Here is an 18,199-nt window from a genome sequence, read left to right on the forward strand (position 1 = left end):
AACGTTTGCGAACCACGTGATGGAGTGAGCCCAGCAAAGAGAGCTCACGTGATGCAAAGGGCGCCCACGTGATGAAACGCAAAGGAGGCTGACCGCCCTGCCCATGCATGGCACGGAGTCCTCCTTCCTCCATGATTCTCTTCCTAAGCACGTAGACGTCCAAACTGTTAAACGTTCTTACGTCATGAACCCTTAAAGGCATTTCAGAAAGTGTCGCCATACATTTAAAGAAACACACAATGCTATCGGGTCTCATACGGACTTTAATTGTGTGTTTCAGTTGATAATGAAATCAACGTAGGCTTCCCTTTACCAAACGTTCTTTTTCAGTTTCCAGGCAGTGTTAGGTGAGTGTGTGTGATCCAGCTCCTGTAGTGAATTTGATATGCATTTCTTTTAGCATCCATTATCTCAGTTCATTGTCACCGCTTTGTTGTTATACTGGTAAGAGGAATGCACGATGAAGTATGAGGCGGATGCTGTAATGCCTTGTATTATACGCATCACATGTTGAAATAAAAAAATGGTAAGTACGTGACTTTCTAATCATCTGGATTTGAAATTACACAGGGCAGCCTGTAGAGAAAGAAGCTGCTCCGAATTTCGTTTACGGTACAGGTCAGGCTCTGGAATGCTAGCAAACGTAGTAACTGCTGTGCAGTGCAGCTACTACACAGACCGTGGTCTGGTTTAAGTCTCTCTCTCTCATAACAATGACATCACAAGAAAATACAAAACATACATTGTTGGCACCATTGAAGCATTCTAAAATACACAACCCATCAAATAGCGCAACATGAAAAGATGTTGAAAGGTTAAACATGCAACTTGACACCAAATTTAATAACGTAGCATCACAGAAGGTAATCAAACAGAGCTGGTAGGCAACTTTTGCCACTGCTCTGTAGCAGTAGCCCAGGCTGAGTGACCTGGCGACTGAGTCCCCCTTCCCCCCCCCCCTACTCTGATAGGCAGATGCAGTGTGATGGTGGTACGCTCTGCCACTTGACTTCACTGGTGGTTCTCCTAAGGGTTGTCCTGGCAAGAGTGCAAGACAGAGTCGCGTAACTGTCCGATCAGTGGATTGGTCTGAGCCCAATCAAAGTAATCACTTACCAGTCCACTGTATAGACCGATGAAGTTGATGTTGCATGCTTTGTCCTGCAGCCTGCCTTAGAGTCCCATGAATTACTTGCCACTGTAAAAAGCAGTAGGATCTGCCACTGAAATCTGTAGGCGGTAGGACTGCTTAAAAAGCAGCAGCCCACTGCCTAAATCTGTAGGGTTGGCAAGTATGCTCTGAAAGTAATGATTTCCCAGGGCTAATGGCTGCAGATCCGATACTTTCTCTGGGTCTACTGACCTTTCTGTGGATAATAACGGCAGGCACAGTGTCTGTTCTAGGTCTAATGGGTACAGACACAGAAGCAACACCCTGATGAATAGCGGCAGACACTACCTTCTCAGCGCTAATGGTAAAGGCCATCACATCCTCTGGCTGGAGCAACCAAGTGCAGACCCAATACCTGCTCTGGAACTAATGTCTGAAGATACAGTGCGCACCTGCTCATCGGCTACATCTGACAATACCTCCCCTGGGGCAAATAATTACAGACACAGTACCGGTTCTGGGATACCGATTCCAGACACAGTACCTACCTGCCTTCTAACAAATGACGTTTGATACAGTACCTGCTAATCCGTTACATATGACACAATACCTGTTCTGCAACAATGATGGCATGCAGTATCTGCCCTGGAGCTAATGGTATTTAACACAATTCCTGTTCATGAGCAAGTCTGAGGTTGACTGCAGAAACAGTAAAAACCCCAGGCACACTTTCCTTCCCTTGTGTTCTTTTCCATTCCTAATTACCCTTTGACACCTCGAACCCCACACTAAAATGAATGTACAGCGTAAAGAAGTGATCAGTAGGGATATGATAGGTTATTTATAGCACGATTAATATCCAAAGGTTTCTAAGCGCGGACCCGGGGATCGAACCTGTGTTGCTCCATGTCATCTTGCTTCCATGGCGAGCACGTTGCCCCTGAGCAATCCTCCCGAGGCTAAATCATTGTGTCATGATTTCCAAAATGTGTTTGGGGCAACTGGGATACTCATTCACTTCACTTGTGCCAAAAAGGTGGTGAACCGTGCACAAAGGACATTTAAATGCGTGCCCCATAGTTGTGCTCTTTTCCCACCAAATGCACAACTGTGCAAGGCAGAGGGTGGAAAGGGGGTTCTGGGCATTTTCAAGTAAATTCCGATTTTCAAAAGAGGTGCACTTTTTAAAACATTTCCCTGTGCCTATTTGGAACAGGTACAGGGGGATATAAAATCTTTGGGAAGGCCACTTCTGGTCCTCTCATGCAATGAGTGAGTGAATGCTGTGTGTGAATAAGCGAGTCAATGTTGAGTCAAAGAAAGTATGTGCGTGTGTTTGTGCTGAGCCAGGGAGCTGATTTTGGCTGGTGAGGGAAGCACAGTAACCATGCACATTTTTATTTTTATTTTATTGGCATTTGTAAGAACACATGTAACCAACAGCGGACCCAGTCCTTTTCTTATTATCCTCAACCCCCCTCCCGAGTACATAAACTCTCTAGATGGATCCCGGTCTCAAGTTTCTGTGAGTGGCCAGCTCTCTCTCAGCCCGTGTACGGGCCCTTGCACCATTTGAGGAAACCCCCTATAGTTCTCACCTCCCCTAGAAACTTCAACCATATCTCCTCCCAGCTTCTTGTGAAGCAGTCTGCCACAAGTGGAGCGAGTACTTGCACCAGCCCCAGCAATCTCATTTTCCTTGGGCACCATGTGCCCGCGAGTCCTGCTGTAGGTGATGCAGGAAAATGTCCCAGTCCATGAGAAACCTTTGGTGATCCCCTTGAATCGAATAGGTCACCCCAAGTTCCAGATTTTACAAACCCATTCGTGTTCTGTGGGGCAGCTTTTTCTTTCCATTTGTGTGTCACCACAAGCTTTGCCGCCACTATCAGTATGACGTATGTCTTTCTTTGAGCTTTCAAGGCTAGATTTTCCAGAACCCCGCCCATACCTAGGATGGCCATCCCTATGTTGTCCGGCATATGACTACCAAAAATACTAATTTCTGCACGGACCATGTCGCAGCAAGGCATTATGAGTGGGCATTCCCACCAGATATGCTTCCACAATCCCTGTTCCCCACAACCCCTCTAGCAGATAGGCAGTTGGTTAGAATGTATGTAGTTTTACTGGGGCGAGATGTTATTGGACCATTATCTTAACCCACGTCTCCTGAATCTGGATAGCAGATATCTGCCCATAACTGTGTCCAAAGTTCCCCCTCCAGCGGCTGCAGTTTCCCACTGCTCCGTATAGTGCCACGCTTGGCCCCCTGCCCCTTCTGCTATAATCCTGTAACGGTTCTACCAGATGCCTGTCCCCTGTGTCCGTCGTTACAAACCATTCAATGGGAGTGAGATCCGTGGTGGCTGGTTACCTGACCATTGGGTTCGTAAGTCAGTGTTTTAGTTGAGAGTAGCGATACCTCTCCCTCATCTAGCCCATTCTTGCTTGCACTGTGCAAAGGATTTAATGTCCTGACCAGAGAACATGTCGCATAGATTGTGGCGCCCTGCTGTCTCCCACCAATTGGGTGATCTGGGTATTCCTAAACAGCAATGTCAGTGGGGAGGGGAAGGTTGTCGAGTTCACCCCTCGCACCAGCTCAACCCAGGGCCCCTATCCGTCTATGGTACATGTTTGCAGATCTATTCCCCCCTTGGATCACCACAACACCTCGTCTATTTGACACCAGACCTTCGCGCGATCGCCCCAGAACCAATCCCGGATCACTCTGATTTGAGCCACAAGGAAATAGAGGCAGAAGTTTTGCGCTTCTAAAGAAACCTTGGCGAACTGCTACTGGCAGGGCTGCGAAATAATACAGGATTTTTGGCAAAAAAACATTTTAAGGACATTTATCCTCCCCAGCCAGGATATTGATAAGGTCACCCATTCCGCCAAGAGCCGGTGCAGCTTTTCCGCTAAAAGTGGTTAGTTGGCACAGCGAAGAGTGCCCAGAGAACCGGTAATCTGGACCCCAAAATATCTAATGCTGGTTTCTGCCCATCTATAGGGTACTACACCCTGCAATTGGTTTAATAACTCTTGACTTGTGGACATTTATTTTTAACCCTGCCACCTCCCCAAAGAAAAGAAGTCCCTTTGAGATTCCTGGGAATGAGGTTTCTGGTTCTGCGATCAAGAGGAGCATGTTTTAGGCAAACGCTGCAACTCTATGCTCCTCGCCCCCAAATGAAATCCCCCTAATATCTGGGAAGGCCCTAATGCTGGCCAAGAACGGCTCCAGGTGGATGGTGTATAACAGCAGGCAACCTTGCTTAGTGTCTCATGAAACCTTGATCCTCTGGGAAAGTTGCCCGTTGCTTGCCAGGCTCAAGGAGGGAGTTGGGTGGTTAGCTTACCATTGAAAGGAATTTGGAACAGAATCCCATAGCGTCCAATGTATGGAAGAGGAATGGCCATTCGAGCCGGTCAAATGCCTTCTCGCATCCAACGTTAGTATAAGTGCAGAGGATCTAGATTTATTTTGAGATGACCGACCCCTCCTGATCCCCCCCTCCCCCCCGAATGTTATCCGAGGTGTGCCTATGCCTAATAAATCCCGACTGGTCGGGATCAATCAGTTTGGATAGGAGTTTATCCAGGCGTGATAACATAACTTTGGTGTTAATCTTTGTGTCTAGATTAATAAGGGCAATCGTCCGGTACGAACCACATAGTGCCATCCTTACCCGACTTTTGGAGCAGCACAACCTTAACTTTCATTGTTGGGGATATTCACCCTGCCCCTCCCAAAAGAGTTGAAGAGCTGAGCTGGACTAAGCGGAGTATCAATGCCTCTCTAAAGGTTTTGTAGAAACACAATGGGAAGCCACCTGGGCCCGGGGCTTTTCCTGATGGCAATGCAGCCTTTCTACTTCGGGAGTAATGTCTCCCTCAAGTTCTTCCCTTTCTTGGGGAGAGGGCACCGCAACAGGTATTCCCTTTTGGGCACGATCCTGATATGTACAGGGATTAATATTATTCTGTGAACCGGGAAATTATGTCCAGTAGAGTAGTGCTTCCCCCCCTACGCCCCCCGGTCTTTATTTTAAGGATTGTCCTCGACGCTGCTTTCTTCCTAAACAACCTCGCTAACGGGCGATCCGCCTTATTGGCTTTGACATAATACCTCTGTTGGAGGTAAAGCAATGAACGCTCTGCAGCTCTAGTCTGCAAAACATCTAATCGTCGGCATACTCATTTGAGCCATTGTTTGCATTTAGCTTCCAATTCCTCCTGTAAGATACCTAGTTGTTTGTCCCTCTGGCACTTCATCGCAATGAGCTCCCCCCTTGTATATGTCCCCCTCTCCCATTGGAAAGAGGCCGCCAGATACCTTCGCTCTGTGTCCCCCTCTGTTGCTATGGCCTGGGATGTCCCCCAATAGAACACGCCCCCCACCCCCCTGTTTTCCCTGGGGTGTTGGATTGGAACAGATGGTGGTACCCCTTGATTTTCAGCTAATGCCTGTCTCGCATCCGAACGTGTCTCCTGGAGGACTACAATTCCTGGCTTCCCCCGCCCCAAGAACTCTTCCTTCTCTTACCCTGTGAATTAAGCCCCCTGACTTTTATGGAGGTCACCTGAAGCACTTCGCTCTTTCCCACGGTCGTCTTACTGTGCGTTTAGCACTAATGAGTAGCTGCTGTTGGGATCTCCCCCCCCCCTCAGCCCCCTCTCTCTGTGTGCTCAACCAGCCTCTAGCTCCCCCTGACCCTCCGTCTCGGGAATTGTGCCCTTGTACCAAACAACCCAGAGTAAGTGACTGCAAAGTGTTGCTATCTGCAGGGAAGGTGCTTGCTGTTGTTTTGGCTCCAGTTTTTCAAGCTTCTGTGCGTGACCTGTGACTCCGCCCCCTTGCTCCAGCTGCTTGACCGAACCTTGCAGGGCCCGCCATGTGACTGCAAAGTGTTGCGGTCCGCGGACAGAGGTTGGAGGACTGAACTTTCACCATTGCATGAACAGATAAAGAAGCCTATTTAAGTTTAGCTTTAAATTGGTACTACGTTGATCGACCAGACGACATCTGTTAAAACACAACCTTTGTAAATGACTCCCTACTAAATAACTGAACCAAAGAACTGTAAGTAGCATTCCCCTCACTTCTATCCCCCCTTGGGGCCAAGATGAGGCGTGTTGTTTTGAGAAGCCAGGGTGATACCAAGGGTAATGGGAAAAAGGCAGACAAGTGCGACAAACTAACCAGAGTGGTTGGCTCTGCTAAGGTCCAACCTCCTCTGATAGGAAACGCAGTGCAGTTCAGCTTTCTTATCAGGAGGATGTCATTGTTGCGGAACATTTAACAAACTTAGGGCACTCTGACCCTTCGTCAGTGATCCTCCCTGCTGCCCAGGACAAAGATGCTCGAATAAGAAAACAATTGAGCCCCTTGGCTCCCATGTTTTCAACTTGAAAGAGGTAAAAAATTCCCCTGTGGGGAGTAACCTAATCACTAACTTACAGAAATAAGGCCCTTGGAAAGACCCAAGATCCTGGGTGAGAATCCGAGTGATTTGGCCCTGGCTGAAATTACAGCGGGCAAATCGTTCGCATGAGAAAGGTGCGAACTACCAAAAGTTTGCACCTTTCTCATGTGAACACAGATACAAACTCACACACAACACACCCATAACACTCCCCCACCCATACTCTCAGCACACCCCCACCCCAACATAAAGAAACCTCACTTACCTTCATCTTCACGCTGGTTCCCTGCAGCGCCAGTTGCCTTTCACTTCCGTGATCGGGAACCGGTGCTGCAGGGTCCTTTTCTTCTCTTGTTTTAGATTTTTTTAAACGGAAGGCTGCTGGGGTGTCTCGCAGCCCCTGCTCACTATGCTATGAATTATAGTGAGCGGGGCGATGCGGGGGACACACCCGCAGCCCCTGTTTTTGTTTTTTTATAATGCTACCACCAAAGGTTCAAACTTTTGGTGTTCGAACCTTTGGTGGTAGCATTTTTAGAACAAAAGGTTAATGCGAAACTTTTCATGCGGGAAAATCGACCTAAACCCTGGGTGAGGCGGTCCATACTTATGTGAATGATCTCGGTATGAAACATGTTGTGGAATCTATGGTCTTTGACCCACCGGCTGTTGTCTCGCCTTCTGCTCAATCCGCATCCACAGTTGAGATATATGCACATCATGAAAGAGACGTTGACATAGATTTCCCTACCCCATTGGCGAAGTTGCTGGAAGAAAACGAGAGCCAACGTGCAGGGAAGGGTGAGCCTAGTTCTCTTCAGAACGGTAGATCTGGGCTACACCACACGCTGTTAGACCTTGATGACAGAATATACCTTACTTCTCCTATAATTTTGGCCATGAACATGGTGCTTAGCTCTTTTGTAACACTATTCGATAACATATACCAAGAAGTCAAGGACCCCACTCGAACTACCTAAATGCTATTGGACAGAAGCTGGACATGATGGGGGATATGATATGCCCTCTACCGTTGTCTACAAGACAACCCCGATCTAATAATTTTTGACGATTCTGTGGACCCAGTCGACCCCCTCAAAGGAAACGTCATCGAACAAACTTCCTTAACACAATCTGACAAGAGAATGGGAATGAAAGATCCTCTTCTGAAGGGGCTGCGTTCCCGCATTGTCAAAACAAATCTTACCAACTTATGGTATTCAAAAAGGAAGAGACGTTATTGTAAACAATCTAATAGGCAATTCGTTAACAGCTGAGCCACTTTCTGGGAGCTCAAAAGATGAATGACAATCGGCATTGGTCTTCTAATCATCCTTCAAACTCTGATGCTCTGAAGTAGTGGTCCACAAATCAACAAGAACAAACATGTTCCATGGCAATGCACTTGATGTAATCGGGAGGTAATCCCAGAATCATCCCCTAATCATCAGGTACAAACATTCAATCTCTTGAAGTGATCAGAAAGTCATCCTTAAATCAACAGGAACTAAGTTTTCTAAAATAGGGATGATGTTAGCATAATCATTAAGTCATCCTAAGCTCATCCCCCCCCAAATCGTCACCCTCCATTCTGAGACATTTGCTGATGACTTTAACCGTGTGATGACATCTGATGTGGGAATGACTTCTAGTGTAGTTCTATGATAATCGTATGACTCCAATATGGTCTCTGAAGACATCCTTTTAGATGAGGGAGGCGAATGAGGTGGGAATTCGGGTGTGCGAGCTGCAGGATGCTATGGCTATGTAGAAGGCAATCTACATACAGAAAGACTGGTGCCGTGGTTAGAAATTGGTGTAGACTTCTCAGACAATTAGGCATGTTTGTCTTTATGGGGCCAGTAAGGGATGGCAGATTGTTGTTCACCTCACAAATACATTATATACGTTTCAACTGAGAAAATAGCTTGCATAGCATGGTGAGGCTGTCCTCTTTCAAAAATGAATTTGGTTTAAAAAAAAAAGGCAATCTCCCTATTGAGATGTCCGTCTCTATGTATGCTGTTGCCTTATCAAATACATGTTGGTTTGCTGCCCAAATCTAAGGTGAGGGATACAGACACTGCTTAACATTTCAGATGGTGTGATGAGCTTTTTGAGTGCATGCTTGTGGCCTGGTTGCCCTAAAACCTAGCTTTGGATAAAGGGGCAGGCATCAAAATGTCTGACTGCAATCTAAATCTTGTGTATAGCCTTGAAGAGCCTTGCTAGTTCATCTTGCTACCAGATTTCCCTACCAGATTTCCCCAAGGCAATTGATGCTGAGCAATTATTACTTTGTATTATCTGGGTATTGAGGAATGTGTATAAACGATCATTGGGATAATGCCATAAGCTCCTGCTTACCAAATCTTTTTATTTTTATCCATGAGAGTAGGGCGGAAGACAAACAGAAAGGTTTGAAGTGGGGGGAGATTCAGTCTTAAATTCCTGTGTGAGCGGTGATTGCTTTTATGTTGGCAGAGGCATGCGTGGGCGTGGCTCTTCCTTTTTTGGAGGGGCATTCGTATGTCTAAAAATGCACTTGTGGGTGGGAAGCAAATATGTGCTACTGGTGAAATGATGGATTTTTTTCACTTTCTCCTGCACCAGTGCTTGAACTGCAGCTATGGGTAAATCGAAGCAAATTGGTAACCACAACAGCGACAAAAAGAAGAGTATTGCTAAACTGTGGAAGACCAAACGTCGAACCAAGGACCTGGACCAGATCCACCATGACATGAGCCCAGAGAATGCAAAGAAACTGCTGCATCAAGCGGTAGACTTCGACATGGTTGGCAACGCCCAACACTACTGCCTGCATTGCGCGTGAGTAACTGCCAGTGGAAGCACTGCTGTGTACCATGCTACTTGCACAACGTATGTGGTTGAAATGAGGCCTCTATTTTATCTAGGTGCCTGGAGTGAATGAATAAATACTACTGATGTTGATGTTGTACTTCAACCTCTTGAGCAACACCAAGCACTGTTAGTTCGGTTGATAGTGTGGGTGGAGACAAAGTTCACATGGAAGGGCTTGGCTCTTAGAGTTAAACAGGCCAAAACATTAGAATGTAAAAGTTCGAATTGAAAAATATCTAGGCAGTGTAAGCTTTCGACAAATCCAGTAAAGCCCTCATTCAACCCGTACCTGACGACCTGCCTCTCTCTACTCACCTTGCCCACCACAAAAATCCTATCTGACATCCTGCCTTCAAGAGGTTGTGAAATTGCATAGAACACCAGCGTCTGTCTGCACTTTTTTGAAGCAGCTTTAAAAAAAAGTGTGTGTGGGTTTCTTTTCTTTCTTTAATTTTACATCTTTGTGGACGCAGGAGGAGGTGGTGCAGCCGCTCTACCTCAGCATTTTAATGCGGGGAAAGGGCCAAGAGGTGTTACCTGGTGCGTCGCAGCACTACCTGCGGGAAAGTTGACGAAGCATGTTGCAATGCTGGCATTTAGATGCTGCTACTCACTTTGGTGACCTCGCCTGCAACATCGTGTCCTGCCTCCCAGGCCTGCTCATAGTGGTGGCGGTGGGGAGCAGGAAGTCAGTCTGGCGCATCTGCCGACAGTTAGACACTTTTTATTTTTCCTTTTCTTTGGACAGTAGCATGAGAAGGCAGGGCTCGGCGAATGTTTTGCCGTGCTAGTGGCTTGAATGTCGGGTCAAACTAGTATTAGGACGGTCTTGCCTGTCTTGCCCAGCCCCGTGCACTGCACATAAAAGGTCAGAACATGTGGGTACCTGTCTCCATGTGAGTGAACACTGATAACACCAGTCTGGTAAACCACTAAGTGGACGTCACATGGCTACTATATGTGCCCTGTCCCGGGACAGTGTTTTCACTTCACTCTGTCCTACGAGCCCTTTGTAGTATGACCCGAGGACACACTCTTATACACACGTTAACTTGATGTTTGGATTGTTTGTGGAAGCGGTTTTATTAACACCATGCATACAACGTTTAATATGCACCCATTTGTGTATTCTATTCACATCAAAAATATGTTTAAACAGCAAACTAGATCTGGAGCAGCTTTGTGAATGATGTATGTGAAATCTAGCTTTCGGCGTGAAGGTTTGGATCTGATTGTGTGGTGCTCTGAGATTTTAGAAAAAGATATTCACTAGAGCATGGGGCTGTACCCAGGACAGTTGAGTCAATGTACATGGTTGTCCTCTTTTATAATGGCAAAAAAACATCATGCCCAAGTTCCCAGAATCGCAGTGGCAAGCTGTACAGTGAAGGACCTATTAGCCCTTTGCACTTATACTATTTGTGGCTGTCACCAGTCGGTTACTGAACCTGGACATCTTCCTACTGGGAATGAACTACCTCCTGGACGAGTCAGTAGAGCATAGTGTGGTGTCTTTACTTCCTGCTACCTGAATTATGAGGGTCGCAAGACTGGCCCCTCTATTCAACCTCCATAATTTTCTGATGCAGCATGTCCCCTTCTTGTCATGAAAGTGGGAAAAGGTAGACATCCTTCACCCTGACCAACAGGCTCTCAGCTATGCCTTTTGTTTGTTCCCTGCACAGAGGGTACGCGTGGGCACATCCTCTTTTGACGAAGCTATGAATTGGAGTAGAGACCAATGATTTAAAAAATATCCGCAAAGTCCACGGTGCATCAGGTTGTCTTTCTTGTTGGGGCAAGATGAGCGCACCTTCGGTGTACAAGTCAGTATGTGTTTGCTCAACTGTGATCTCACCTTGGGCACTGTGCCTGACCAATTCCCATTGTTGGCCTTGCACAGGTAATTCTACCTATAACAGGAAGGTTCCGTCGTAGAGCATGTCATTGGCATGTCTGCTCATTGTTTCATCCACATCAGAAGCCAGTTTTCCTACTGCTTTCTCACTCTTTTCACACTGGACAACCACTTTCACAACCCACTGTTCATGCCTTCTCTGGGCTTGGCCATTTCCGAACTGCCAGCAAGAGCCCAGTAGAGATGGTTGTTTGTGTTTAACTGTCACCCAGAGAGTAATGGCTATGTATGAGCCACACTGCAACCCCGCATGCCACGTTTAATCTCTTTTAATCTCTCTGTGGGTCAAGAAGTTGTTACTACGTTTTCCTAAAGTTATAGACTCGTAGTTAATTTAAAAAAGGTAGGCACGGAACAAGTGGTCTTACTTGGGGAAGTTCATTAAAATGAGCCTGTTCAAAGTTAACTGTAATGGGGGCAACAGTGAAAACCAAGCAAACTTATTTAGAGCTCTTAGGATGCCGAACACGATTGAGTGTTCAAATAAAACAAACACATTTGACAGAATGCACTGTTCTTCCCCTGTGTGGAAACGTGTGGTGGGCGGCGAATTGGTTAATGTATTGCGACTATTAAAACTTTATTCAAAAATCCAATGGTGATGAGCACCACTCAAGGATGGCCCTTGTCATCGTTTGCTTTGGTTCATATATAAAAGCCTTTGTTCAGGGTGTGCGGCCTAAAGAAGAAATTGTGGGCATTGGGACAAATGGCTACGAGTTTAAGTGCCTTACACTTCTAGATAGCATAACATTTTAGAAAGTAACGATGTAGAGCGTACACTGCTGCCATTTGCATGGTCTCCAGGCGCTCAAGTTGCTCTGTAAGTGGGTGGGGTGGGTTAGTGAATGAAGAGGGATAGGATGGAGGTTGTGCTCTTTTGTTGCTTGCAGAACCAGGAGAAAATGGCATCTGGGCTTGTGAGCTTTCTGGGTGTGCTCTGTTGAGTGTGTCCGGAAAGGGTAGCTATTTGTTTGCAGCTGCTTGGAATTACATTGTGGTTAGCGATGTGTGTGTGTGTGGTTTGTGTGTTTTTGGTGTGTAGTTTCTCTGGCCATTTTGGGCTTGTGTAGTACGTGAGAGGTGTGAGGGTGTGGAAAAGAGATCGGGGGGGCATGGTGAGCTGGTTTCCATAGGGTTCTGGGTGTGTTTTATTATTGGTTCTTCTTTCCGTATAGTACCCTGCTTGCTTTTGTCCTATATGGTTTGTGGAGGCCTGCACCTATGCATATCTTGGTCGATTTGTATAAGTCAGGTTTTCAATAGTTTCTGTAATGTTAGGTGGGCTTCCCATCGTTCTTATTTCCTTCTGTATCGAGTTCCATTGTTTGGCTATCAGATTCAGAGGAACCGCATTTTCATATTTTCTCGTGGTGTCTTGTTTCTATTTGGATGTCGTTGCTCGATCTAGGGTTTCTTCCTTTTTCACTTGTACAAGCACCTTACAACTGACCAGTAAATAAATGTTTTTTTTTCCGACTGGTAGCCAGTGCAGACTTCTTGGAGCCGGCGTGATATGGTCTCTTCTGTTTAGTCTCCAGAGTAGTCTTGCTGCAGTGTTTTGGATACATAGTAGTATTATTGTGAGGCGTTCTGGCATTCCAAGGTAGAGGCTGTTTGCGTAGTCTTGTTGATAGTACAAAGGTGACTATCACAAGGATTCTGTGTGGGAAGTTGAGATAAGGCAGTATCCCTCCTATTAATCGCAGGAGGTAAGAGTTTTTTTTGCTGTTGTGTTGACTTATGGTTCTGGAGAGAGTCCATGAGAGTTCTTTTATCACTTGTGAGGTCTCCGGTTGGATTCATTTGCACTGTAGCCAGCTTAGGTATGTGCATGCTGTATTGTCTTCTGGTGGAGAGATGATTTCTGGGATTTAGCTAGAAATTGTTATCCAGGTACATATATTGGTAAGGCATTTGTTACGGGTGCTCTCTAGGGCTTGGACAGAGGTTACCTTGAAGAGGAGTTGGGTGTCGTCTGTGTAGTTGGTTTCTGTCGGTCCATGGGTTTGAATGAGTTTCATTAGGGGGTACATGTTAGATGTTGAAGAGAAGCAGGAAGAGGCTTGATCCTTGTGGTATGCCGCAGGTGATGTTTTTAGATATATGGCGGTCGGTGTGTTCTTTCTGTTCTGTTCGTGAGAGGTTTTCAGCTATTGCAGTGCAGATGTTGCATTCCTCCAGTCTCTTAATCAGCATTGTGTGTTTCGAAGGCGGCTGGTATGTCCAGTAGTATGAGTGCCGATTGGGTGCCGTTGTCTGTTTATTTTTAGTTCATTTCTTATGGAGAGAAGCGCTGATTCGGTTCATCTCATAGGTCTGATGCCGACTTCAGAGTGGTCAAGTATTTTGTTGCTTTCTAGGTGATTGTCGTTCTTTGTAGATGTGCATCTCAAGGATTTTCACTGGGTATGGTAGATTTGATATAGGTCTGTAGTTGGTAGGGTCTTTTGCATTTCCCGTTTTGTCTTTTAGGAGGGGTTTGATGAATGCTGATTTAGGTACTAATACTGTGTTTAGGGATAGATTCATTAGTAATCAAAAAATAGTCCATAGGCGCCCCGCCCCCTCTTTGAGAACGAACCACTCGAGTCGCAGCCACACTTTAGCTCTATGTACCTTTCACAGAAGGGAAATATCCATTTGTATATCAGTCTTTGTCCCGCCCGCAGCCCAGCACCAAAATGCTATGGCAATTCTCCTCTGAACAAGAGTACCAACAGCAACCCCATACACATGTTTCAGCCTTGTTGGGCCTCATCAGTGAGGTGGAGCTGTGCCTCTCTGAGCACAGTGAGCAAGGGGTCCATGGCTGGATGACCCTAGGAAACCTATGGTGATTAAACAATAAAAAAAATAGGCCATCTGTGAAGGGTACAGTGAGCTAAAGCGTGGCTGCGGACTCTCGGGTGGGTACTTTCCCAAAGAATAGGTAAATGGGCCGTGTTCGTTCTCGCAGAGGGGCACCTATGACTACTTTTTTATTATTTCAAGGGCTTTAATTCTAGTCACCCTAGGATTCCCAGGGTCATCCAGACGTGGGCAATAAACATCCCCCAGACTCGTATCATTAAAGTTCCAACAGGGATTATCAATCCTGTGACACAATGCAGGTTGGAGGAAAAAATCAACCCAAATACTGCCTGCAATCGAATTAGCCTGTTAGACCTCTGTGTGTTCTTGTCTTTGACCAACAACCACAAATACGATCAATTTTTTTGTATTTAATATACAGAGCACACTTTTTCTGCATCTTGTTGGTACCTCATGTCTCTTTGCTTTCGCATGATTTGAATAATTGTTTCCGTTTTTCCAACAGGCCTAAACTCCCCATTTTCCTAATTGCCCCGACTTGTCATCTATACGTTTTCTTTGCCCCCTGGGTCTCCTTGTCAAAAGTATACCGCTTGATTTGGAGATCCGTAACTTGTTCAACTCGTTAAAATGCAATAAGTCCACCAGAGTTATCGTGAAGAAACGGAAAAAACATTCCTGGCGTCGGAACACCCCTTTTGTCTTCGTCTAAGCATAGTGCCATTTTATTATTAAATCTAAGTGCGATAATTGATCTCCAAATTACTACCGGGATTGCCCCCTCTTCTTTCAAGAACCGTGTTTTGTAGGATAGATTTATATTCAATTCCTAGGTGCAAAGTGAACACGAGGACTACCCGCGCCCCCTTCAACCACTTCTAGGTTTCATCCTGATGAGTTCTTTGAAACACAAATATAATATAGTTTTGACGATATACTATGACCTACCTGAGTAAAGTTCGGAGGAATATTCCTTCTTAACATTACCTTTACTAACGTCATGTCCCAGAGTAGCAGTGACTCTTTACAAACTCCCTCTTTGCCGGGCGTCAGTCACATAGCTGGAGTCCCTCATAATATTCTTCGCTAAGACACTCACTGTTAAAGTCCCCTAATAACATACAACTACTGTCTTCATTCAAATACTTTTCCATGACCTCATATAAGCTAGATTAAAACTTTATTAAATCGCCATTACTCGGGTTAAAATATACATTCAAAATTAAACATCCATCCACGATTGCCCATTCTCCTTCATCTTTAACTTCTGCTAGAATTTCTCTGTCTACTGGCAGCCATTACTCATTTAGTCATTTCATGGAGCACAAATTAAGCCACCAAAGGGTCTACCCATAAGTCCTCTATGCGTCAGCTCATATCAAAGAGTATAACTTAGTATCTAAAATCCAGGTTTCTTGTAGTGCAATACATTCACATGTACCCAACGGCTATATGGATTGGCCAAGTCGGAAAAAACCTTGCTTGTTAAAAGAGGCAATTTAAAATGTACTTCCCTAACTTCCAAAATTGGCCCCATCATGTTTCCCATGTAAAGTGTTCAAAATCTGTGACCAATCGTAGCCTGCTGATCTACTTAGACTTGAAAGGCCCACCACTACCCGAGATTAATTTTCTCAGTTTTAATTTAATTGCCACAGACGCGCGGGTTAGTCGCCCCCTAGACCCCCTTCTCATCGGTAACCCTTTCCTTGTTGAAAATGTTCACTCCATAACCCATTTGTTCCTCATTAATCCACTGGTACATTATTCACAAGTTTTATAATGCATAACTATTCATAACTGTGGGAGCTAGTGCAGTGTGTTTGGGGCGAAGTATATCGTTAGTAGATGGACATCTTGCAATTCCAGGGTCATTCATGCAGGAAGCGATTTCATGCAGCGCTGATGCAGTTTAAGGACACAATTCTGTCATTTTGGATCTGCATAACATCTCTTGTGCAGAATTCTCCTGGGTGCACCCTCTATCATGCGCACTTCTGTTACCCAGGTATTACTCTGGGGCACAGTGCACAACTCCAGCTGCCTGGGTCCATAGTTTCTTGCATGAATGGAACACACACCTTTTGCTGGGATTTGGGCAGTGACCAGGGTTAGACTGTTAATCTGCTTCTTTAATTTAGGGATTTGCAAAATGCACATTTTGTTGTACCAGAATTGCATTAGGAGACTACTCTTATTTATGTTGGGTCAAGGCCTACCTTTGTGGCCATGAGAGCACCTACCACTCTGTAATTCTTGTGGATGAATGCACATCTGTGCAGAAAAAGGGTCTTGCTCAGAGGGCAATTGTTGCTGCGTCCAAGTGCCTATCTAGTGTTCAGAATGCAAATGTCTTTAGGATCCTATGGTGTATATTTGTTGGGGCCCTGATGAAACATCATCAGGGGTGTACAGAGTCTGGTTATTGAGAAGCCTCCTGTTACTGATTATTTTTATTTTTTCCCTCAGGAGATATTTTGTGGATTTTAAGAGCATGAAAGAACACTTCAAAACAAAGGGCCATAAAAAAAGGTAAATTGACACTTGTGTTGATGTGGAGGACAGGAATGTGTAAAAGCCTGCTAGTGTTTGTAGCCAGTTAGATGTGTGTCTGGAATGTCCAATTTACTTCTACATTCGATTGGCTGACGACAGATTTTTCCTCGTATCACAGGATGATGCATTATTCCCTTTTGTTTCAGACTAAAGAAATTGCGTGAGGAGCCGTACACCCAGGCAGAGGCTGAGCGTGCTGCTGGGATGGGCTCCTATATAGCTCCCAAGAAGGTGGAGGTTTCAACGCAATCCATCGAGGAGGAAATGACTTGAGCTTTTTGCAACCCAAACTATCAACCTACCTGACCCCACCAACGGTACATTACACCAGCAGGAGGAGACGGTCTGGGGCCCTGTCTGCTTTCCTTGAAGACTTCTGCAGATCAGAACCTCGAGGTGTTTTTCCCCAATCTCTGTGGAATGTCTCACCCAGCCACCATTTGAACGAAGCAGCTTTCCCTGATAGTCTGCTGTTCCAGGGCCCTTGGTTTTTAGACCCCTTGTGCCCACACTGTATTTTTAGCTTGACGAGATGGTCTCGGCATTTGGTTTAATTTACAGACCAAAGACTTACCTCAATAAAGACTGAAGTACATCACTTGTTGGACCTGAGCACTTTGTATCGAAAACCCCTTTTGTGCAGTCTTTTGCCACAAGTTTGCCATGTTGTGGTCTTTTTCCTGAGCCGTGTACCCTCTTGCTCTGTTTGAAGATTATAACGCTTTGGGGTTTCCCTTTATGTTGTAAGGTTTCTTCGAGCTGTGGCCATGATCGCAGATTCTTGTCCTTGAAGTAACCTTTAGTCTCTTACTATGTCCTGAGAGTCTGGTCATGTGGCTCTTTGAATGTTGAGTAGCTTCTCCCGTCTCTTTCTCTTCGTGGGTTCCTGATTAAGTGCATCATGAAGGCATGATGGATGGGAGCTTGCGCAGCTTTGCCACGAAGGATTCATGGGAGATTAGCTTGGCATGGCTGTAGCAAGCTGATTACACATCTAGCAGCAGGCACCCAACACTTTTTCTGTCCCAGCTCTGCATTTGTTATAAATTAGTTAGTGAATCTTGGCTACCTTCTCTATCATACCCTGGTCCTTCACAGATGCATGGAAAGCAGAATAGTTCATCTGCACGCTAGTCTATCGTTTTATAAAAGGGAACATTGTCCAAAGAGGTGAACTATACGCCAGGAAGGAACACACATGTTTAGAAAGTCAGGAATGGATCTCAGTCCATGCAGTTCAAAAGATCCTCTTTATTAAATGTAAAGCACCTACACTACAGAATGAAGGTCCCCGATGACCAGCAGCCCTGGTGTTCCACTCCCAAAATAATTTTCGGGGGATTGTATTCTCTAATAGGGAACAACGTATGTTGTCATGTGACTATTTTATTTTATCATAACTCTTTGCTTAAAATCATTGTGTGTATTTAATGCTGATTTTAGAGCTTTTGCTGAAGTGCTGTAATAGAACATTTGCATACAATTATCACCAAACCAAAGTATCGA

General features: G+C 45.4%; 1 protein-coding gene across 1 annotated transcript; it reads left to right on the forward strand.

Moving 5' to 3' along the window:
- Positions 1-228: 228 nt before the first annotated feature.
- ZNF593 (zinc finger protein 593) lies at positions 229-17,291 on the forward strand. Its single transcript, XM_069622808.1, has 4 exons — positions 229-347; positions 9,157-9,372; positions 16,607-16,669; positions 16,840-17,291. Exons 2-4 carry the CDS (start codon positions 9,173-9,175, stop codon positions 16,964-16,966), a joined length of 390 nt encoding a protein of 129 aa, XP_069478909.1. The 5' UTR covers positions 229-347; positions 9,157-9,172; the 3' UTR covers positions 16,967-17,291.
- Positions 17,292-18,199: the final 908 nt, after the last annotated feature.

The sequence above is a fragment of the Ambystoma mexicanum genome, chromosome 11, assembly GCF_040938575.1.
Source record: "Ambystoma mexicanum isolate Mex_15411 chromosome 11, UKY_AmexF1_1, whole genome shotgun sequence".
Taxonomy (NCBI): Eukaryota; Metazoa; Chordata; class Amphibia; order Caudata; family Ambystomatidae; genus Ambystoma; species Ambystoma mexicanum.

Bases quoted from the DNA above. Each gene is read 5' to 3' on its own strand.
- ZNF593 (XM_069622808.1), top strand. From the start codon at position 9,173: ATGGGTAAATCGAAGCAAATTGGTAACCACAACAGCGACAAAAAGAAG. The intron at 9,373-16,606 runs GTGAGTAACTGC...TTTTTCCCTCAG, and splicing joins CACTACTGCCTGCATTGCGC to GAGATATTTTGTGGATTTTA. The intron at 16,670-16,839 runs GTAAATTGACAC...CTTTTGTTTCAG, and splicing joins ACAAAGGGCCATAAAAAAAG to ACTAAAGAAATTGCGTGAGG.